The 23554-nt window shown below is 48.2% G+C and overlaps 2 protein-coding genes across 4 annotated transcripts in view; both read right to left on the bottom strand.

The window, feature by feature from the left end:
- The window catches only part of Phf12 (PHD finger protein 12), a 48718-nt gene extending 35563 nt beyond the window's left edge, over positions 1–13155 (bottom strand). Inside the window, 2 exon segments of the mRNA XM_048366807.1 lie at positions 11664–11845; positions 12490–13155. Of these exon segments, the coding sequence (XP_048222764.1) occupies positions 11664–11845; positions 12490–12555 (248 nt within the window). The 5' untranslated portion in view covers positions 12556–13155.
- Positions 13156–15257: 2102 nt separating this feature from the next.
- Sez6 (seizure related 6 homolog) overlaps positions 15258–23554 on the bottom strand; it is a 46693-nt gene continuing 38396 nt past the window's right edge. Inside the window, exons 6-18 of one of the 3 annotated variants that reach the window (XM_048366206.1) lie at positions 21993–22161; positions 21705–21871; positions 20782–20976; positions 20398–20536; positions 20093–20289; positions 19353–19547; positions 18528–18719; positions 18225–18422; positions 17915–17953; positions 17553–17670; positions 17373–17475; positions 17171–17200; positions 15258–17000 (exon numbers count right to left, since the gene is read on the bottom strand). In XM_048366206.1, the coding sequence (XP_048222163.1) occupies positions 17171–17200; positions 17373–17475; positions 17553–17670; positions 17915–17953; positions 18225–18422; positions 18528–18719; positions 19353–19547; positions 20093–20289; positions 20398–20536; positions 20782–20976; positions 21705–21871; positions 21993–22161 (1742 nt within the window). In that variant the 3' untranslated portion in view covers positions 15258–17000. Of the gene's footprint in view, positions 17476–17552; positions 17671–17914; positions 17954–18224; positions 18423–18527; positions 18720–19352; positions 19548–20092; positions 20290–20397; positions 20537–20781; positions 20977–21704; positions 21872–21992; positions 22162–23554 lie in introns of all 3 variants that reach the window. The other 2 variants (XM_048366205.1, XM_048366204.1) reach the window with 2 other exon arrangements.

Genomic DNA, 23554 nt, shown 5'->3' with positions numbered 1-23554 from the left:
CTGGTAGGTATCCTACACAAAATGACTAAAAGCACCAAAATTATAAACATAGAGGAAAGCAACTGTAATTATGAAGAAATGGTCATCTTACGTTTTTATTAATGAAAAATAAGATTTATTTTGGTAGGGCCTGGGTGCTGTCCCTGAGCTCTTTTGCTCAAGGATAGCACTCTATCACTTTGAGCCACAGCTCTACTTCCCATTTTCTGGTGTGTAATTGGAGATGAGTCTCATGGACTTTCCTGTTCAATCTGACTTTGAATTATGATCCTTAGGTCTCAGCTTTTGAGCAGCTAGGATTATAGGCATAATCCTATAGCACCTGGCTTAGGAATTTTTTTTTTTTTTTTTTTTTTGTCGTTGTTGCCAGTCCTGGGCCTTGGACTCAGGGGCCTGAGCACTGTCCCTGGTTTCTTTTTGCTCAAGGCTAGTACTCTGCCACTTGAGCCACAGCGCCACTTCTGGCCGTTTTCTATATATGTGGTGCTGGGGAATTGAACCCAGGGCTTCATGTATATAAGGCAGGTGCTCTTGCCACAAGGCCATATCCCAGCCCCTGGCTTAGGAAATTTTATCCATCTTCAAGAGATTTGCTTACTTCCATTTCAGTAACTAATAATTTATTTCAATGTCAGTAACTGCTTAATGTAGAGGTCAAGTTCTTCCTAGGTGATGGGTTAAAGAAAAATTCAATGACTTCTTTCATCAGTGTATTCTATTCCTAAGCTTTTCCTACCATACAAATGTGCTAAAAATCTCATCTTTGTTCTCACTAGTTGAGACCTAGATTTAGACTTAAACAATGAGGATTCGGACATTTGGAAATAACAGGAAGGAAAAGAAGTCATCTTCTCATTCTACTTAAGTGCTCTCATCATGAGAAAAGTAGTCAGCTAGTAACTTGTGCATGTGTCTTGTGCATGGTATCAAATCTGTAATACCAAAGTGCCTTTCTGAAATTTGGTCTAGGACTTGTACTGAATACAATGTCTTCCTCTTTCAGGAACTGGCAAAGGGACAGCTATACTCCTGTCCTGTGTCTCTTGGGAGGCTAGCATTATGCAGAAAAGTGCTTTTATAAGTGTTACTTGTTGAACAGTGATGCAGCTGGCCATGTTGTAGTCTGGGGCCTCAAGTCAGAGAAGTTGGCAAAGGGAGGGAAATCAGACAACCCCCCCCCCCCCCCCCGCCGCCAGTTCTGGTGACTTAAAAGCTCTTGGTATCTTAAAACAAGAATGGAGCTTGTGCTGTATTAACCTAGTTAAAGGGCATCAGAAACCCAAATTTTCGACTAGGTAGTCCACTTAACCACACTCAAGGAATTGTGCATAAGCTAGGTATAGGGCAAGGTTCAGAGGAAAAATGGTGAAAAAGTACAGCAGTGGTATGCACTGGATATTGATGAAAGTGAACTACGCAACTCATGGGTGGAAATGGGAGGGAGTGAATGGAAGATAATGAGGGAGCAGATGACACCACGTGAAAGGAAATGTACTTATTATCTGACATATGTAAAGGTAAACTCACTGTATATCACTTCTAAAACAATAATATATTAGGAAGAAAACAACAAACCCTAAAAACCACATTATGCCGTGGGTTGGTGGCTTATGCCTATATCCTAGCTACTCAGGAGGCTGAGATCTGAGGATTGTGGTTCAAAGAAGCTAGCCTAGGCACAAAGTTCTGTGACATTCTTTTGTTTTTGGTCGGCTGTGGGGCTTCAACTCTGGGCCTGGGTGCTGTTCTTGAGCTCTTTAGCTAAAGACTAGTGCTCTACTACTTGAGTCACAGTGCCAATTCTGGTTTTCTGGTGGTTCATTGGAGATAAGAGTCTCATGGACTTTCCTGCCTGGGCTGGCTTTGAACTTGGATCCTCAGATCTCAGCCTCCTGAGTAGCTAGAATTAATGCTGGCGCCTGGCCTGTGACACTCTCATCTCCAATAAACTACTCAAAAAAAAAAAAAAAAGCTCAAAGTGGTACTATGGCTTAAGTGGTAGAGTATGTGCCTCAAGCAGGACAAGTTCAGGGACAGCACACAAGCCCAAGTAAGCCCCAGGATCAGCAAACAACAACAAAAAACTATTACATTCAGCTTCATCTGTCACTTATAGGAGAAAAGATGTCTCCATTTTCGTTAAGAAGGACATCTTCATTTTTAGGTAGCAAAAATCCTCTTTAGGGCATTAAGCAGACTGTTTCTTTTAGTGATCTATATAAAACCATCAAGCAAATATTCTTTGCACTGTTATCCTATTAACTATCTAGGTTTATATAAAGACACAAAAAGGTAAGCATGCTGGAGTATGCAAACAATGTTTTGATCTTATTAACTGGGTTCAAAGACAACACATTAATTGATTTAGAGTTACTTTCACCCCAAGCTGTTACCACCAAACCAAGGCAATTAAAATCTTCCCTTTAAAATTAGGGGCCTCTAAGTCTGAGAAATGTCTATACACAAATTTTATATCGTGCTGGTGAGTGCCAAGTGATCATCCTGACCAAAGGCAGGTGGTAGATTTGTTTGTGGGTTTTGTGTGTGTGTGTGTGTGTGTTGGTTGTAGGGCTTAAACTCAGGACCTGGCACTGTCCTTGAGCATACAACCCTCTCCCCCACCCACCTCACTGTCCTGGGGCTTGAACTCTGAGCCTGGGCACTGTTCCTGTGCTTTTGTGCTCAGGCTAGCACTCCACCAGTTAAGCCACAGTACCACTTCTGGTTTTCTGGTGGTTAATTGGAGATAAAGAGTCTCGAGGACTTTCCTGCCTGGGCAGGTTTTGAACTGTGATCCTCAGATCTCAGTCTCCTGAGAAGCTAGAATTACAGGCTCTCGAATCTTGATCCTCAGATCTGTCTTCTGAAATTAAGATTACAGGTGTGAGCCACCAGAACTCAGCAGCTTGTTTGTTTTGTTTTTTGCTAGTCTTGGGGCTTGAACTCAGGGCCTGAGCACTGTCCCTGGCTTCTTTTTGCTCAAGGCTAGCACTCTACCACTTGAGCCACAGCGCCACTTCCAGCTTTTTCTATGTATGTGGTGCTGAGGAATCAAACCCAGGTTCAACCTGTATATGAGGTGAGCACTTTACCACTAGGCCATATTCCCAGCCCAGCTTGTTTTTTAAAAAAATATTTTGTTTTTTAAAAAATGTTTTCTCTAAAGTAACTTCCAGCTTCAGATGTCTTTACTAAGTTATCCAGAAAAGTTTAGACAGCAATACACTAAGCCCCATTGCAACACTCTCTTTACTCAGATGTACCATATTAAGTGGACCTCATAAATGAAACTTTACTCATAAATAGTATAGACATTAAACTACGCTTAAGTCAATCATCTTTTTCTAAATAAGATTAAAAAAACAACAACTGTAAAGCACCCACCAGTGGAATGACAGAATGCTTGCAAACATGTATCTGACAAGGGATTTATATCTAGAAGCCTTACAACACAATTTCTAAAAAAGAAAAGAAAAGAATGGAAGCTGAGAGTCAGTGGTTTATGCCTATAATCCTAGCTACTCAGGAGGGCTGATATCTGAGAATCACTCTGGAGCCAGGCCAACTATCTCCAATTAATCAGCAGAAAGTCTGAAGTAGAGGTATAACTCAAGTGGTGGAGTATGCCATGAGCAGAAAGATTTAAGCAACAGTGTAAGGGCCTGAGTTCAAGCCCCAGTATAGGCAAAACCAAAACAAAAAAGCAAGGCCCTAGGTTCCATCTTTAGCACTGAAATAACCAAACAGGGATGGGAGAAACCTTTTTTTTTTTTTCCTGCCAAGGGCTATCTGGATATTAAAAAAAAAAAAAAAAAGCTTTTGGGTACTGGTAGCTCATACTTGTAATCCTCGCTTCTTAGGAGGCTGAAATCTGAGGACTGTGGTTCAAAGCCAGCCCAGGCAGGAAAGTCTGTGAGACTCCAATTAATCACCAAAAGAGCGAGAAAAGGATGGAGCTGTGGCTCAAGTGGTAGAACATTAGCCTTAAGCATAAAAGCTTGGAGGCAGTGCCCAAACTCTGAGTTCAAGTCCCCTAACAGGCAGTAAACAAACGAATGAATGAAGGTCATATAAAATTATCAATATAGGGGCCATGGGTAGTCAACGAAAACCATGCATGTTTGTTTGTCCTGTCACGTACTAAACAACTTTGGGAGTTGTGGCTTGAGTGTTAGCTTGCCTAACAAGTGCAAGGCCCTGAGTTCAACCTGCTGTCCCACCAAAACACCAATCAAAAATGCCTCCCAAGGGCTGGGGATATGGCCTAGTGGCAAGAGTGCTTGCCTCGTGTACATGAGGCCCTGGGTTCAATTCCCCAAACCACATATACAGAAAACGGCCAGAAGTGGCGCTGTGGCTCAAGTGGCAGAGTGCTAGCCTTGAGCAAAAAGAAGCCAGGGACAATGCTCAGGCCCTGAGTCTAAGCCCCAGGACTGGCCAAAAAAAAAAGCCTCCCCAAACAAATTATTCTCATCTTTTATATGGCCTGAGGGCAAGACGTTCCTGCCTCTGAAATAAAGATAGGAAATTAAAATGAAGACACAGTGGAAAGTTGCCAGGCAGTTCCTCTGAAAGGTTAAACATAAGCGTATATAACCCAGCAACTCCACCACTTGGTAAATATCCAAGTAAAATTAAAACATATGTCTATCCTAAGATGTGTACCCACCACATACTCAAAGCACCATTAGTTTACGATAGCAAAAAATAAAAACAACCCAAATGTCCACTAAACAATAAGTGATAAAGCTGGTATAGCAATTCAATGGAATATTGGCCAGCTATAAGAAGGAATAAAGTACTAATACTAGGGGCTGGGGATATAGCCTAGTGGCAAGAGTGCCTGCCTCGGATACACGAGGCCCTAGGTTCGATTCCCCAGCACCACATATACAGAAAACGGCCAGAAGCGGCGCTGTGGCTCAAGTGGCAGAGTGCTAACCTTGAGTGGGAAGAAGCCAGGGACAGTGCTCAGGCCCTGAGTCCAAGGCCCAGGACTGGCCAAAAAACAAACAAACAAACAAAAAAAAGTACTAATACTATAAACAGAACCTTGAAAAGGTTCACTAAGCCCTTGAGAAATTTTATATTCCAGTTCTTTTACTCAGATTAACAAAACATGTGGATTTCCTTCAACATATAGTAGTGACCACTTGAATTCCTTTCAGATCAAATTAGACAATGTATCGGACATTCTTCTGATGTAGCTTAAAAAAAAAAAATCACAACTGAAGGCATACCTGACCAAGATTTTATAGTAGAATCTCATCTCCAAATTAAAAAAAAGGCAACATGTAAATAATATGTTTTGTGCTTGTAAAAAATTCACAATTTACAAGTAAAAGACAAAACTGTCCTCATATATTAGTGAAGCCCATTTGTACTTTGAGAGTCTTGAGCAGTAGGAGACTGTTGAGATTATAACTGCATGCTACCTTTTACTGAGCATGCTAATGGATTTCTCAAATGAAAAATTTCCTGTAATGATACCACTGAATATTTGCCGTGTTACACAAAATCTGTTACCTAGTCAGGCCTGCTAACAAGGACCTATAACTCCATGTAAGTTCCAGGTCTGCCTGGGCTACAGCAAAATTGTCTCAAAAAAACCAAGTTCAAACAGTAAAGATTTTCAGAAAACCTTTTCTAGAATCTATTCTATGTGTGAAACCTTTGTTATGACTCACTGAAAATTAAAAATGCAAAACACCAAGCTGAGCTTAGTTTTGCCTGTGCATAGAGACCTTTTTACTCTCATTCTTCGAAAACCTCATTTTGGATCTTGCTGCCAACACCAGAGAGAGGAAAGCCAGCCAACAATTCCAAATATAACATGCGGAGGCAAATGCTACAGAAATCTGTCTGACGGGAAGGGACCATGCTGAGGTCTGCTGAGGTAGATGCACTTCTCAATCAGACCATTTTGGTTCCTGTCTGTCTGGAGCAAAATGCCATGTAAAAACCATAAAAAGAAACCAGTCAGGTTTCAGTTAGTCTCATTATTGTTATTCTATGGTATTTACTCTATCAGTAACAACAATCCATCTTAACCAGAAAGATGGACCAATGATGACCAAAGTTCAACTAGTGATTCCACACAGATGAGTCCATGGAGATTAGAAAAAGTTCAATTGGGGCCTCTTCAGTCAGGGGTCCTCAGGTGAGAGATGGTCTCTGGCTAGCAAGTGGGCCTTGACAGAAAGGGTGGGACTCCAGGAGGGGCGGAACCCTCTGAGTGATGGGGACAGCCCTCTGGGGCCTGTACCTTGGCAGATTCAGCCACATTGAGAAAAAGAAAAAACAAAAAGCTCAATTTAAGACTATTGTATTATGACAGAGATTAGGATAACCAGGGAACAGTAAAAACTTTTTTTATGGGGGGGTGGGGTGGGGCTTGAACTCAGGGCCTGGGTGGTGTCTCTAAGCTCTTTTGCTCAAGGATAGCACTCTACCACTTAGAGCCACAGCACTACTTCTGGTTTTCCAGTGGCTGATTGTAGATAAGAGTCTCCTGGTGACTTATCAGCCCCAGCTGGCATGGAACCATGATCCTCAGAGCTCAGCCTCCTAACTAGGATTACAAATGTGAGCCACTGGTGCCCAGCTAAAAGCTTTGATGGTTACTGAAAACCAAGATATAGGGTTCCTCATTTAACTGGGAAGAAGAATACCTCTCCCAACAGTGTACCAGCCAGAGATAATACACAGGACAATTAAAACAACTTATTTGAACAGTCATTTCCTCCAGTAGTTTATTTTAGAAAAATCCCCTGTGGGGTCTGGGGATATGGCCTAGTGGCAAGAGTGCTTGCCTGGATACAGGAAACCCTGGGTTCAATTCCCCAGCACCACATATGCAGAAAACGGCCAGAAGTGGTGCTGTGACTCAAGTGGCAGAGTGCTAGCCTTGAGCAAAAAGAAGCCAGGGACAGTGCTCAGGTCCTGAGTTCAAGGCCCAGGACTGGCCAAAAAAAAAAAAAAGAAAAAGAAAAGAAAAATCCTCTGTGGTTTATGGCTATGTCACTAAGCCTGGGAGGCAAAGTTTGCCTAGGAAATATTTCTGGAACTAGATTCAGTTCATTGTGAGGCAGACTGGTAAGCCAGATAAAGGTCTTGTCTTACAGAACTTTGAATGGAGAAATACAGCAACGTTGCAGTAATGACCTACAGCATTTGCAAACTTACAACTTCACTCCTGTGCATACTTCCTTACATACTTCTGTATGTAAGGGATATTACCATCCTTATGCTCATCTAAATAATTTACTTTTTTGGTCGGTTGCGGGACTTGAACTCAGGGCCTGAATTCATTTGAGCCACAGCTCCACTTCCAGTTTTGTGGTGGTTAATTGGAGATACGAGTCTCATAGATTTTCCTGTGTGGGCTGGTTTCAAATAATTCACTCTTAACCAGTTCATAAGGGAAGCAAGAGAAAACACAGCCTTAACCTCACTCCCATATGGTACAAGTAAGCAGTAATAGGACAAGTTAATAAAAAACATAAAAAGGAATCAAAATTGTCTCACACACTGACAGCTTGACTTCACAACACTGGTTGGTTTGATTAACCAAGTACTTCATATCCCTACCCTTCCCCAGTCCTGGGGCTTGAACTCTGGGCCTCAGGGTTGTCCTTGAGTTCCTTTTGCTCAAGAGGCACTTTACCTACCAGTTGAGCCACAGCACCACCTCAGGCTTTTTCTGTGAGTCTCACAGACAGGTGAATGCCAGTGGCTCATGCCTGTAATCCTAGCTACTCAGGAGGCTGAGATCTGAGGATCTCAGTTCAAAGTTGTCTACGCAGAAGTCTGTGACACTTATTTCTAATTAACCACCAGAAAACAGGAAGTGGTACTGTGGCTCAAAGTGGTAGAGAGCTAGCCTTGAGCAAAACAACTAACTCAGGTACAGTGCCCATGTCACGAGTTCAAGCCCCACAACTGAAACAAAGTCTCATGGACTATTCTTGGGCTGGCTCTGAACTGTGATCCTCAGATCTCAGCCTCTTGAATAGCTAGTATTACAGGCATGAGCCACTGGTACCCACCTTCTTTCTTTCTCTGGGGGTATGGAGGGTACAACTGGCACTGGAGCTTGAATTTAGGGCCTGGGCACTGTCCCTGAACTATTTTCCTCAAAGCTGGCACTCTACCACTTGAGACACAGCTCACTTCCAGCTTCTTGCAGGTTAACTAGAGGTAAGAATCCTCATGGGCTTTTCTATTCAGGATGGCTTCAAACAGTGATTCTCTTTTTTTGGTCAGTCCTGGGGGCTTGAATTCAGGGCCTGGACACTGTCCTTGAGCTTCTTTTGCCACGCACCACTTCTGGGTTTTCCTATTTATGTGGTACTGAGGACTTGAACCAGGGCTTCACGTATGATAGGCAAGCATTCTGCCACGGAGACACATTCCCAGCCCCCTAACAGTGATTCTTAAATCTCAGTCTCCTGAGAAGCTGGGATTTCGGATGTGAGTGTAGCCCAGAAGGTACTTCATTTCCATCACTGGGGAGTGTGCGATGGAGGTAGGAAAGTGGGATAAACCTTACTGAAAGTCATCTTAGTGTATTTCTATTTAAAAGTCTTTCTCAACTGGGCACTGGGCACTAGCTACTCAGGAGGCTGAGATCTGAGGATTATGGTTCAAAGCCAGCCAGCCCAGGCAGGAAAGTTTGTGAGAAATTTTAATAAACCACCAAAAACCCTGAAGCAGCGCTGTGGCTAAAAGTGGTAGAGTGCTAGCCTTGAGCAGAAGGACAGACACAGTGCCCACCCAGTCCCTGAGTTCACAAACAACAAAAAAAAAGGTCTTCCTACCTTTCCAGAAAAACCTAAAATATTTTGTGATTTAGATAATAACTCAGGTAAGTCAATGGTACATTCAGTACTGGCATCTTCAAAGGGAAAACTAAAGACATGAAACAAACCCTACCTCATTCACTACCATTTCTCAAATCTCTGATTACCAGTTACTATTCATGATTTCAAAAAGAAATAAAGAAAAAAAAAGTATCCAATGAAATATATTCTGGCCCGAGTCTCACCAACAGCTAAAAAGTCCCTCTTTCTCCTTCCAGCTAAAGCAGAAACTGTTGTTGCAACCTTTTAAGACTTAGACTTACCTAATTAAAAGATTAAGAGATTAGGTTTTAGAGTCTCCGATTCTTTCCTTTTTTGTGTATGTACCAGTAACTGGGGCTTGAACTCAGAACCCTGCAGCAATCAGTTGTCTTTTCCTACTCAAGACTGTAGCTCTACTGAGCACTAGTGGCTCATATTGGTAATCCTAGGTACTTAGGAGGCTGAGATCTGAGGATTGGAGTTCAGAGTAGCCCAGGCAGGAAAGTGCATGGTTAATCTCCAATTAACCACCAGAAAACAGGAAGTGGAGCTGTGGCTCAGTGGTGGAGTGCTAGCCTTGGGTGAAAGAGCTCAGGGACAGTGCTCAGGCCCTGACTTCAAGCCCCAGGATTGACAAAACAAAACACTTAACAGCCCACTCTTAGGCAAAATATAGGATACCTTGTCTATGTCTCAGATTTCTAATAAACAATTCCAATATTATTAAACAAATGAGATTTTAAAATAATATAGAGCTTATCAACCACTCTCAACAAGGGAGTCACCACTTGGTTAACATCCACTTCATCCTAGGGATAAAACATTAGCCTACACACCCAGGGCTGTGGCTCATGCTTACACCCAGATATTCAGGCTGAGATATGAGGCTCCTGGATCAAAGGTAGCCTAAGAAAGAAAGTCCCTGAGACTCTTATCTCCAAAACCACCCAAAAGCCCTAAGTGTTGCTGTGGCTCAAGTGGTAGTGTCAGTGTTAAGCACAATAGCTTAGGAATGCTGCCCAGGTCCTGAGTTCAAGCCATAGGACCAGCACACATGCGTGAGCACACAGGCACACATGTGGCACGTGCACGTACAAAGTTAATTGGTCTATAACAGTCCAGTACATGTATCAAGCACAATAAAAAATATAAGTAATTGAAAGTAACTGGCAAGCAACACAACATGCAGGCATTAACTCCTGTACTCAAGAGCAGCAGAGGAATCTTGACTAGAGATATTTTCTCCAGGGGAGTACACCTAAGAGGAAATAAATGCTAAAATCCACACACCCCTACTGCTGTTATGACTCACTTCACAATAACAACTTGAAGGCCAACAGCAAAGTTTCCTCCAGGATAGTCATTTTTGTCTCTGCAACATTACAAGCCAGGATGGGGTGTGCTCTCCTGGGTTATGTGTCTTAGAAATGGTAAGGAAGAGTTTCCTACAAAATTTCTAATCACAGATTTCATTTACCAGTATCAGTCATCTTACTAATAAATGCTTCAAAATCTGCAATTAGCACAAATACAATAGATACTATTCTACAGAGTGAGAGGTGGAATGTGAGAGAACTGTGGAGTAACTTTAAGGAAAATTTCGTTTAAAAAACAAAAACTGAAGGCCAAAAAAGGCAACCAAGCAGCCCCTTTTCTTCTGGCTCTCCTCTCAAACGACTGCCTTAGTCAGCTGTTGAACAACAGGAGACCCAGCAAAAAAAAGACGCGATACGGGTTCAAGTGGCAGGCAGAGATGCTTTCTCCAAGCAAAGATGAAGTTTAAACTCTTTGAGACTGTTCTGTGCTGAGCTGCTGAAGATCAAGCATCTGGTGCGCGCAAGCAAGGTCTCCTCCCTTTCTCTTAGGTCTCTCCCCTCTTCTTGCATTCACTAAAGGGAGGGGGGGGGGGCTCGACTTTCCAGCTCAGCTCCTTAAAAATGCCTTTCCAGAGCCACCACACACAAACCTGACCCAGCAGCAAAGAATTTTGCAGTCCAGGGCTCACCAATCCAGGGCAGAGAAGTGAAATCGGCGCCCAAGGGCAATTTTAATTGTCTAACCAGGCCTGATTTCCTAAGAGGCGGCAGCGCAGGGAGGGGAAAAAAGGGGAGGAGGGAGGCAACTCTCCGAGAGGCAACAGGGGGTAGGCAAAGGCAGAGAAAGGGACCAAACGGCCTGGCCCCCAGGAGATTCTGCAGAAGAGACTCGGGGTTTGCCCCCACTGTTCTCCGGAGGACCTTTGCAATTCATATATGCAGCCAAAATGGCGCTGAGAATAAAAATATAAATTAAAGGCAGGTCGCCATATTGTAAACAGAGAGGAAAAGAAGAGGCGGACTCGAGAGACACCCTCCATGATTTCCTCCGGAGCCTCAAGCGCGGGCTCGCTGGGGTCTGGACCAGGGCGGCTGGACGGCTGAAGGCTCCGCGCACCCACCAGGAGGAGAGCCCGACCCGACAGGAGCTCTGGGGGCCGCGAGCGCGCGGCCGCCGAGCGGCACGGGGCTCGGAGCTCCTCCCCTTCCTCCCCCGCCACCGCCGGGCCGCTCGGTCTCGGCTCCCCAGCGACTTCCAATCTCAGACTGGGCTCGCCATACTCCTCCCAACCCCCACCGCGGGATCCGGAACCCCCGCTGCGCCTCCCCGCAAAACGGCCGGATCTGGGCAGACACCCGGGGGCGGGGAGGCGCTCGTCCCAGAGGCTGCAGAGCCAGCTAGCGGCTGCAAGCGCCCGTTATTTCGCCAGGCAAGGGCAGGCCAGGTGAAGGAATGTACCGAGGGGGCTCCGCCAGGGGCCTCCGCAGGGGTCCCCAGCCTTACCAGCACTGGAGGTGGAAGGCGGCCGGGCAATGGTCGCAGCACAAGAGATCTCCACCTTCCTTGCAGCTATCGCAGCTGTCGTGGTTGGTGGCCCTGCCGCTTCTCCGGGGCTCCTTCTCGGGCTTCCGACTCCGCTTTTCTGCCTCGTCCGTCTTGGGGGGAGCCAGCAGAGCTTGGATTTGCTGTACACACATACAAACGGCGTGTGTGCATACTCGGAGCTCCCGGGCGGTCCGTCGCCTCCCAGGCACAGCTTCTCCGTCACCCACCCCTCTCCCCCCTTTTGTCCTTCTTCCTCCCATCCAGGCTGCTCCCAGAACCTCTCAGTCCCCGGAACCAGGGACAGCCCACCCTAACAGCGTTCCTGCAGCACAACAACGAGAAAAGCTTCTTCCAAATGGGGAGGATGGGGGGGGGGATGGGGAAACGGTGCGCGGTTCCCTTCTCGCCACTTCCTTGTATGGACAGTGGGGGACTCCAATGCCCGGCACGGGAGAGGCCTGAAGCCCGGTACCCGGACGTGGTGGGGGAAGCACAAAGGGGCCGGCAAGAAGGGGGTGGGGAGGCCCGCCGGTGCATCGAGATGGAGTGGGCTGAAGCCTCAGGAGAGCAAATCGAGGGCGGCGGGTAGGTGAAACTGCTACAAGCGTCCTAGGAAGCTGATCAGGCTCAGCCTCCCAAATTGCAGAAATGGTTGGAAGAGACTGGGTGAGGAAGAACATCCCCCCTCCCCCCCCAGCCCTCTAGTGCTTGAAGCTTAGGGCCGGCTTTGTGGGGCGGAGGTTCCCTCCCGGAGCTGGGGGAAGGGGTTGAGGGCCAGTCTTACCTCCATCAGCCCCCCCGACGTGTCCAAGTCGTACACGATCGTCTTGGTCTCCATTTTCTCCCACATTCATCCACCTCCGGAGCTGGGCGCTCTCGGCTCCGGCCCCCCCAGCCCCAGGGGGAGGGGGGAAACGGGGAAAAGGAGCGCTCCTGACTCTGGCTCCCCTTCTCTTTCTCCAACGCGGACCCCGACTTCCTCGCCCTGGCTCCCCCCCACCCCCCGGTCCCCAGTCCCTGGGACGGCAGCGTCCTCCCCACGGGCCGCGAGGGGGGAGAATCCCCTCAGCTCCGGCCCAGCAGCTGGCTGCACAGTGGGCCCCGGCTCTGGGGGTCAGGCCTCGGTGGGGCCTAGTCCCACAGGCTAAAGCCGGCGCTGGTGACCGCTGGTCCGGTCGGGAAGGTTGGCGGGCGCTGCCATCCCGGGGTCGGGGGACTGGAGGGGGGGTGAGAGGTTAGGTGAGGTTGTGGTACGTGAGGTGACTGGGGGGGGGGGGAGGGTGATGGGGGGGTGGTCCCGGACTCCGCCTCTTGCCGCTGCCGCCGTCTGCGTCCCGGCTGCCGCGCACTTGGCGCAAACTTACCGCGAGCGCCCGCAAAGCCACCCGCGCAGGCGCCCCGGGATCGCCGCTCGTCGCGCGCAACCGCAGTGACAGCCGGCGGCCGGGCTCCCGCGCAGCCGCGGAGAGGTGGTACCCCCCAGCGCGCAGCCGCGCTGGCATTCGTCTGAAGCCCCGAAGCCCCGCCTTTCTGTCCTGCGCCAGCGCACTCGGCTAAAAGGGCGGGACTTGCGCCCTCGCGCAGGCACCTGGGAAAGCGCGCAGGGGTCATAGCGCAGCCGCAGAAGTCGGGAGGCTCTTCCCCTATTGGTGTTTGTGTGCAGACCGAGAGCCCTCTGTTCTCGCGCAGGCGTGTGGAGCGGGCTTCCCCTCCGGCTCCAAGACCACACCGTCGCCTCCCGCGCAGGCGTATTGCCACCTGCAGCGCCTCTCAAGAAAGCTTCTCCTTTCGCCATTTTGGTAATGGGATATAGGCGCCATGCCCTTGGGAGTCCTCCGGCTGGAGCAGGGAGGAGCCGGTGTGGTTGTGAATGGAGCTTAGTTGGCTGTCGGCGACAGCTATATTCATAAGGATGTAGATTGTTTGACTCTCGCGTCAGGTGTGGCTGGGCCGTGCCGCCATATCGGTAATGAAAAAAAAAATCCATTGCGACAAAAAACAACAAAAACGGACGCTTTTGGTGGCTAGTTGGTAGCTGCTGTTCCCTTTTCCTCCCTTTCTGGACATTTTAATTTTTGCGCAAACATCTTTCATTGTGTGGTGTTGACACCGAGTGAGGTATCGCCTTGTAGTTACCACCCTTTCTTGACCACTGTTCCTGAGACCCGCTATTCCACGGGAAGCCAAATGCCCAGGAGTGCGTGGTCCTGACAACGCCCAGCTACCTATCTACAGAGGACTCCAACTCCCTGCTTGCAACGCGCTAAGCGGATCACAGGGCGAGCGGGAGCGCGTTGCCTCCTGGGATAAGGATCGCGATAGGTTTGGTGGGTGGTGGGAATTGTAGTTCCGTCTGCGTGCATTGCACTATACCATAGGGTGGACTGGGGCGAGGTAGGATGGGGAGGGGGAAAGTGATTTGCCTGCTGGGAGGAAGGAATGCTTTTGAGACCTGCTATGGTGCATGCTGGGACTTGTAGTCTTGAGTGCCTCATCTCGAATTCTGGGCGGGGATTCGTGCTTCTGCACCCGGTGTCCTCCACTCCCCTTGACATCGCCATCTGAAAGGGCCGGATACCTGCCTCTGCTTGCTGTGGATGACATTGGGGAATGAACTGTAGAGCTGTGCTTGCTACAAGTTTAGCTGGCATTGTTGACATGTTGCTGTGTCCTGACTGCTTTTAATGTTGCTGCACGCAGCATTCTCTGGATCATAAAAGTGGAAAGGACCTTGAGACTTATTTCATTTCTCCATTTACCGATGCCCAGAGAAGAGCAGTGACTTGCCTAACCATATAATGAATTTCTGACAGAACTAAGAATTAAATAGACTTCTTGACTCACAGGCTAGACAATTCTGAAGAACTGTTGCTGCTCCTTGGGAACAGTAAGAAGAATGAGTTACATAAATGTAGATGCCAGTGTATAGTCTTAAGTTGTGTGTGTGTTTGACTTTCACTTTTCTGATGACCCTCAATTGGTTCTGGAAAGAATAATGTCATGGGAAGGTGGAGAATGTAAGTTGACTACTCTCTGCCTTCTGTCAGCCTCAGCCAACAAATACACTTTAGTGTTTTGGGGCCTGAGATGTGACCCTCTGAGAAGAGGGCTAAGCTAGGTTGCTTGTATGGAAGAGGTAAGACTTCATATCCCTCTTGGGGCTATACTTCATGTCACAGGCCCTCAGAAGTTGGAACCTCATCTGCCCTCTGCCACTAGCTTCCTTCCTACTGCTTTGAGCCCAGCTGTGCTGTTGTGTCAGCCTGAAGGCATTATAGGGTAAGAAGTAAGCCACTGGGCCAGGCGCTGGTGGCTCATACCTGTAATCCTAGCAATTCAGTAGGCTGAGATCTGAGAAGCAGTTCAAAGCCAGCACCAGGCAGGAAAGTCCTTGAAACTCTTATCTCCAAATAACCACCAGAAAAAATAGAAATGGCACTGTGGCTCAAGTGGTAGAGTGCTAGCCTTGAGCTGAAGAGCTCAGGGACAGTGCCCAGGCCCAGAGTTCAAGCCCTACAGACCCGGGGCGGGGAGGGGGAGGGAAGTAAACCATTGGCACATACCCAACAAGCAAGGTTTTGCTTTGGTTAACACCATCAGTTGCAGCTGAGAATAGGAACTAGTTGTGGACTCATGAGAAAAGTAAGACTTGGTTGTGTTAATGAATGCCAGGGAAACTAATCATATACCTTCCGCTTGGAACTTGGAAGATGAAGTCAACTCATTTGGGGACAGAAATTGGTGCCACCTTGGAGAGCTCCAACCCTAGACATTCAAGGGGAATTGAGAACAAGTAGGTGGGATATAGATGCCTTCAGAAGCGACCTCTAGTGGTTAATATAGGCACTGCACTTTGCATTCTGCTTTCTCTATTCTTCCAAGTGGCTTGTGCTAGTCCTAGGGGTTGTGCACCATTTGTCGTCCAGTCCTTTCGGATGGAAGACTGTAGTAGAAGAAGGTCCGAGTCACTATTATTTATTTCAGGTATTTTTGTCTTCTGGCTTCTGAATCTCATAACTCCTTTACTCTGATGAACAGCTATGTAGGGCACACACTAAGCATTTGCATTCTGGGGACCATAAGTAGAAGTGAATTTAAGCTGGTCCTACATGGCCACCTCTTTTAAAAGAGTCCATAGGCATGGCTTTTGCCTAATTTAGGAGTCAAACCCCTAAGCTGCATTGTATGATAATCTGTATATTTTCTGAGGCTAAGACAAATTAGGGCCTTGTGTCTAGTTTGGATGAGCATTTGAGTTCTTGGGTTCCACTAGACATCAGGCTTCTCATTTTACTTGCTATTTTTTAAATTGACTTTTTGGGGACAGTGGTCCCTATGTTACTATATGTAACATAATTTTTTTTTATCTGAGGATGGGATGATTGATGATTTAACATTCCTTCTGGTCTTGAAGCCCACATCCCATTTATCTATCCCCTCCTTTCCCTCCAAGAAAGCACCATGAATCTAGTCATTGCTGTTTTTTTTTTCCAAAAAACACCATTTTAATAAGGAAACAACAGAAATAAAAGCTTGTTCTCTGGCTGGAGCCCAGACCCCATATAATACATTATATATACAAAGTGGCCTTAAGCCAGCTCCTGGGCTTCTTCCTGGGGTTTTCTAGCCTCCTTGCCCCCAATCCATGCCAAATTCCTGGGTCCTTGGACTTCTGCTCCTCTCCAGAATATGCATTCTTACCCCTCTTAAGCCATAACAGGCAGGAGGAGAAGGCTGGCAAATGGCTTGGAAGAGGGACTAGTGGAAAGGGAATGTTCATAACCAGATAAACATCAAGGAAGGTTTCCTTCTCCTCAGGGTATAGAGCTGCCAGGAACCAGTGGTGTCCTCCTTTGGTGTGGAGTGTTAATACCTGGTGAAGCCCAACCTGAGCTTGGGATAGAGTCTATGAACCCTTTTAGATCCCTTCTAATTATTGCCTCCACTGGAATGGAGAAGGAGGCAAAGCTCCATTTCTAGGGCTTTAGAGAAGGATTGGAAACCTCCATGAGGTTTGGTCTTTCAGGCCACTGTTGAGAGCAGTTTTGACCACTCGTGATGGTCCTGTGAAGAGTACCTTGGTGCAGTCTCCACCTCTGTCAAGTCATCCCTACTGGGCCCATATATGCCAGGGCTGGATGGTGACCATGTGGAGAAAGTACTCTTTGTCTGCCAGTGGCTTCCAGGCAGGAGGAACAGAGCATGGGGAGGTCATAATGCTGGCTGTCAGTGTTGTGGTCTAGCAGTGTTCTCCTCAGAGTCAGAAGCTTCTTGATTTGGGCCCAAGGAAGTGCCCTAAGTGGGTGCCAAGAAAATAGGCCATGGTGGGCATCACAGGCAGGGAGGTGCACAACTTCTTGAGGGATTGGTGGCATCTTCCCAGGTGGTATGTACAGGAGGTGGAGGTACAGCAGGAAGCTGGGAACCTTGCTGTGCAGGGCTGAGGATCCCCAAGCTGCCCTCACCTAGATGGAAACTTCATATTCTCTCGTGTCCTGCAAAGGAAAGAGACTTCTGGGAGTTGGAAACTTGTATAATGTTTGTTAGACCATAATATAACTTCCTCAGGAGAAGAAAGAGGGCTTGGCAGGAATCTTTGGGTTATCTACCCAAGGGAGTAGAGGATTGAGTCCTGGGGAGGGTGCCTAGGCTGGCATAGGTACTTACTCCAGTCTCATAAGTTGGATTATCAAATGCTGACTCCACGGTGATGCGGTTGTAGGGACGAGGACGTGTTCGGGGCAGCTGCAGGGGACTTTTCCCTTGGAGCCTGTGGGGCAAAGAAGCTTGTGAGTTGGGAATGCAAGGCAGGAGTGAGTCAAGTATGAAAAGAGAAGGCAGACTCACCTGGAGAAGTAGAGGTACACACCTCCCACCAACAACATCATTGCCACTAGTGGCAAGAAGATGGCAGCTGCAATGTGAGCAGCATCCAGGGTGCTGGAGGCAGCAGGTGCCTTGGCAACTGAAAACAGAGGGTGAGACTGGAGCAGAAATCCCTGTCACCTGGATCCCACTTCCCTCACCTCTGCCCAAGGCCGGTCAGATCTTAGCTCCACCTAGCTGGCTGGGGATATGGAAGAAACTTTTTGCCCTGCTAGACCCAGAGCACTCTTTCTCTACATTTTGTCTTTGGGAACCCATGGCTTAGGTTGTAAGAACCAGATGCAGGGAGACCACTCCCCTGGCTCTCAGTTTTGGGGACTCACCATCCAGGCTACGGCCGCTGTAGAACCCATCCAGAGAGGCTGGAACAAGAGGGGAGGGGCCAAGGGCAGTGGATGAGCCCAATGGGCCAAGCCACTACTGCAAGAAGCAGAGGTAATGGGCTGATCATGGGGAGGATTTGTCCAAAGAGAGCCTACTTCAGCATCTGTCTTGATGATGCCAGGTCAGAAGGATCTGGCAGAGACTGAGAAGACCAAGAGTAACATGAAGGGGGCATGGGCAGGTAGTTCTGGTTCTCAATGTTGGGCAGCCTTGCCAGGCAGGGCTTTAGAAGGGTGGCAGGGCACTCACCAGCCCTACAGATGGGTGGGGGGTCACTCCAGTGTGAGGGGTGTCCAGGCACACACTTGATGCTAGCCTGGCCCTTAAGTACATATCCAGGGGCACATGAGAAGTGGATAGTGGCCCCTGCAGGGTGCAGCCGCTTCTCAGGACTCCGGGCACCATTCTCAGGAGCGCTGAGACCATGGCATGGCTTGAGATGTTCCACTGCAAATCAGGCAGAGCATAGTGAGGCCACCAAACCCCTTGCCTTCAGAGGTAGCATCTTTTCTCTCCTACTCAGACTCTCCCTACCACCCATCTGAAACTTACAGAGACATTTAGGGGCCCGGTCACTCCACTTGGGACTGCCAGCCTGGCGGTCATGACAAGTGAGGATGGCACTACCCGTCAGCACAAAACCCTGGTCACAGATATACTGCACAGTGGCCCCCACAGGGAACTTGGGGCTGGATATGAGGCGTCGGCTGTGTTCCACATCCCCAGGATCATGGCAGGAAGTCACTATGGATGGAAGATGATAGAAGTAGTCAAAGGAAGACTCAGTAAAGGCCACTCCACTTTGGCTTTGTTCAAGGCCAGCTAAGAGCTTCCTATTATATGGCTTCTACTACCACTTAAATGTCTCTATCCTCCCACCGCCTCACCTCCTAGCTGTACAGGGGGATCAAACCTAGGGTTTCATGCATGCCAGGTAAGTGTTTTACCATCCAGCTACATATTCAATCCCCCCTCACCCCAACAAGGTCTTGTTATGTAGCCTAGTCTCTCCTCAAATTTCTGATCCTCTTGCCTCAGTATCTCTAGTGCTGGCATTACAGGCATGTCTCATCATGCCTGGCTATCTCTACCATTTTTCTGGTGTCTCTCCTTGTGCTCATTAGGGTCAGTAAACTCATTTGTTCCCTTCCCATTCATCTTGTGTCAACACAACACTGTTTGGCTAACAGTAAAGAAATACTTGGAGTACTCATAACCCTAGGAAAGGTATTGTCTCCGTTTCACAGATAAGAAGTAAAAGAACATCAAGGTTACCAGCTAACAGAGTGGGGACAGATATTAGATTTTTTTTTCAGAACCCAAGAAAGAGTCTTGGAGGTTGTGTTGAGCAGGGAACATGGGAGCAGGTACACTCACCCCTCTGGCATGAGGGCAAGTCCTCACTCCAGCTTAGGTCCCACTGGCACATGAGAACACTGGATCCCACCACTTGGTAGCCAGGATAGCATTGGTAAGTGACCACCGTGCCATGCACCAGTTCAGGCTGTGATGGGCTCTTCCATCCATTGGGGATCTCAGGCAGCTCTGGACATGTGTCATTACGGGGCACCTCTGGGGGCATAGGAACAGCACAGTGTAATCCCTCAGCCAGCACTAACCTGACAGTGCTATCCCCCTTCCTTGAGGACACTCTACTTCCTGTTGATTTGTCCTGGGCCTAAACTGGCCGGAGCAGGCTCAGTGATTCATCCCTCCCTATAGAAGGGCCCCTCCTCTTCTGTCCCTGACATGGCTTTGTCTCCAAGATTCCAGGGTTATCATCTTGGCTTTGGCCTTACCTACAAAAGCACCTTGGCCAGTTCCTAAGACCTGAGAGATGGGGTCAAATAGTGATGGAAATTGTTACTGGTATTACAAATGGACAGAAATGTAGAAACCAACACCTTTCCTTAGTTCCCTGTTTTTGTTAGGAAGTTCTTCCTGCTGCCTGTTTGGACCCCTTGTGCTGCAACAGAAGAATCCCTTTCTCTGGTGATACCTTGTGCTTTTCCAGCTTTCCTTTGTCAGAAAGAGTACTCAAACTTCTTGTTGCTGTGGCCTTTTTGACCTGCTAAGACTTAGGGTCTGCCTTCTGAGTGAGGCAGGGACAAGCTTACCAAAGAAGTGGATGACAAATCCCTGCTGGTAGCCCAGCACTGAGGTCCCAGGATCCGATTGGAACTGAATGGTGACATCAGCCATGGAGGTAAAGAGCTTGAAGTGGCCACGGGGCCCTGAGTACTGGCCCAGCACCCGGGCTGTCAAGTCATCCCCGTCATAGAAGGTCAGTACATCACCAGGGCCTATGCGGAGCCTGTGGGGTAGGATGGTCAGGGAAGGGCAGCCCTGGGGATCCCAGGCTGACCTGGACAAGAGATGTCCCCCAACCTCAGGAGCTGGTTTGCCTGACCCAGACACTCACACTCGGACATCCAGCATGATGCGCTTATCCTCTTCCACATGTACACCCCATATGCAGTCCTGCCCACGGCCGTAGGGCTCTGGCCAGTTGGGGGAGAGCACCACACCGGCTGAATCTGTGATTTCTCCACTGCACACAGCTGGAAGGCATGGAGGACCGCAGAAATGTGTCCCTTCCATGTTCCCCCCAGCGCCATATCCTAGGCCTGCCACCTACCTGCAGGAGTGCCCACTCCTTGCTGGGATTCCCCATTTCCTCCAGGGGTGGGGGAAATGAATCACACATGCCGCACAGACACATTGTGGCCCCAGATTTTATGGCTGGCTCCCCAGTAGCCACCCTGCTTATTGCCCCTTGCAGGCTTACCCACTGGTGCCTACTGACCTCTGCAGGCTGGTTCTGTCTCATTCCACTGGGGGTCGTGGGGGTCAACACACTCGATGATGATGGAACCCTGCTCCAGAGTGTAGCCAGGGTCACAGCTAAACTCCACGGTGGTACCCACAGGGTAAGAGGGTGCGCTGCTGCTGAAGTTGCCATATTTGACAAAGGGCTCATAACAGTGGCCCTGCTGGAAGGCTGTAAACCACAGGGGCCAGCCCAGCTCAGCCTTGACTGGGGTAGGCTCAGAGGGCAAGCATCCTCCTGCTTCCCTCCCCATGGCCTTTCTTCCTCAGTGTAAATATGTGTCCTGGGCTGGAGTAGAAGACAGGGGGACAGGACATCCAACCCTGTTATGCTCAGAAAGCTGTCTTGATCACCACTGTATACAGTTGCCTAGTTTTAGGCTTAATGCACAGAAAGCACTCAATCTTTATAAGATGCTAATGCATGGGCAGAGAATCTCTTGTGGCAGTGCTCCTCCAAGTGTTAGGATCTATTTTGTTTTAGAAAACCTGGAGAACTAGCTGGGTGCTGGTGGCTCATACCTGTAATCCAAACTACTCAAGAGGCTGAGATCTGAGGATCTCAGTTCAAAGCCAGCCCGGACAGAAAAGTCCATGAGACTCTTACCTCTAGTTCACCATCCCAACCCACTGACTCAGCTAGAGCACTAATTTTGAGCAAAAAAAAACAATAATGGACAGGGCTCAAGCCCTGAGTTTAAGCCCTAGTACCAACACAAAAACAAAAAAACAAACCATGAAAACTCATTCTCTTAGGTCAAAAGTCCTGGATCAAGACAGGGTAGGAGGCCTGGACCAGAGGGAGGGGAAGGAAACAGGTGCTAATTTGGAAGCAGTGATAGAATGGAGGAAGAGATGGGGAGGGCATGGGAGAAAGAGCCTAGGCCCCAGCAGGCTTACCCTCATAACGCAAGGCCATCCCTGCTGCTGCCCCGCTGCTGTCAGTACTGAGTTCCACAAAGAAGTGTCTTCCAGAGCTGAGAAGGCCCTCGATGGGCAGGTATTCCACCTCATAGGAATCGTACACGGGTGGGGCCTCCACATTGTCCCCATTGCGAATGATGAGTCTGGGCCAGGAGAGTAGTAGTTATGTGGCTGATCACTGACCCAGATGGGAATGGTTCTAGGCTTAGGGAGCATCCTTTCAGCAGGGTATTACCCTTCCATCCTACCAGGACAGCCCCTCACCTGTCGTCATCCTCTGCCAGGGAGACCTTCTCAAAATGCAGGTGTAGCCGCTGACTGTCTGGAGCCTCAAGCAGCCAGTGGCAAGTGAGGTTATTGCTGTAGTTTCCCGGAAAGCCCGGAGAGACAATGCGGCCAGTGGTGGCGTTGCGGATCACTCCTCCACAGGCAGCTGTGAGACAACAATGGACTGCATCCTAGGCAGTCTCACAGCCTTCCTCCTCATCCCAACCATGTATCTCATGGCCTGAAGGCCAGTCGTTTAGCCTTATGAACCCTGCAGCTCCAGGCAGCCTGGATTCCAGAATCCCACCTCCTAACTGTTCACATCTCTAAGGTTATTCGTGTGTGCGCGTGCAACTTTCTTACTTATAAATAGCTACTAACTAGCTGTATCACCTTGAATAAGCCACTTTCCCTCTCTGCTGACTCCTCTAGGAGGGTTTCTTTGACATGCTCCCTGCCCCCTCCCCCCCCCACCACACACACCCAGGAGAACTGTATTAAGTTATACTGCTTACTCTGGGCTCTGACTTTGAATATGGTAGCTCTGCCTCATTTTTTCCTTCTTTCTTCCTTTTCCTTTCCCTCCCTCCTTTCTTCCCTCTTCCCCTCCCTCCCTTCCTTCTTTCCTTCCCCTCCTCCCAATTTGTTTTTCCTGAAACAAAGTCTGGCTGTTTAGCCCAGACTGGGCTAGAACTTGCAGTACCCCTGCCTCAGCCTTTAAGTATCACTTGAAAAGTACCACAGTGCCTGGCTTCATGCTACTTTTCTAAAACCAGTCACCTAACTTACCTAGCAAAACAAAGCCCTGCATTTGATCTCCAGCATCCCCCAAATCAATAAACAAAGAAACCAACCAGTGATTTGTTTGGGTTCATCTTTTAATTAGGATCCCCTGGAATCTAGGTCTGTGCAGGTCAAGTCCAGTTGAGGGAATGAATATAGAAAGGGCAAGACTAGAGTAGGAATGAGCAGCACCTAACATGCCTGCCATCCACCTCAAGCCCTTATGTTCTTAGCATAGGGCAGAGATGGCTTCCATTTTTTTTTTAAACAGAAGCTCTTTAGGTATCACAACAATGTCTTTTCGAGGCTGACTGCTCTGTCTAAGGATTGTTCTTTTCCGAAGGAGAGCTGAGCAGCTCCCCTAGGCCCAGCAATAAGGGTTGCTCACTTATGTGGCCACAAGCTACTGACAGGTGAGTGGGGCAGAGAAGGAGGCTGAGTAAGGGGAGGTGGCCGGCTTCAGGCAGTGCTTTCCCCTCCTAAAGGCTCTCCAAGATTAGGCTACCATGGCCCATACACAGTTCCATTGTCTCCAAGTACTCTAGCAAAATATAGCTTCATGAAAGTGTTGGGGCCTGGGGTGAAGCTTCTTGCCCTCTCTAAAGAGAGAGTAGATCTATCTTTTTGCTTGGTCTCAACATGAAACTGCCCTTCAAATTTGGTCATGTTCCAGTATTGGCATAAAGTCACTTTGTCTATTACATGCATGTAAATATCCCAATGGAATAACTTTGTACAATTAATTTACACTAATAAAAAAGGGGAAAATTGTTCAG

The sequence above is a fragment of the Perognathus longimembris genome, chromosome 17 (genome assembly GCF_023159225.1).
Source record: "Perognathus longimembris pacificus isolate PPM17 chromosome 17, ASM2315922v1, whole genome shotgun sequence".
Lineage (NCBI taxonomy): Eukaryota > Metazoa > Chordata > Mammalia > Rodentia > Heteromyidae > Perognathus > Perognathus longimembris.
The sequence above is the reverse complement of the archived record's forward strand: the minus strand, read 5'-3'. Positions and strand labels throughout refer to the sequence as shown.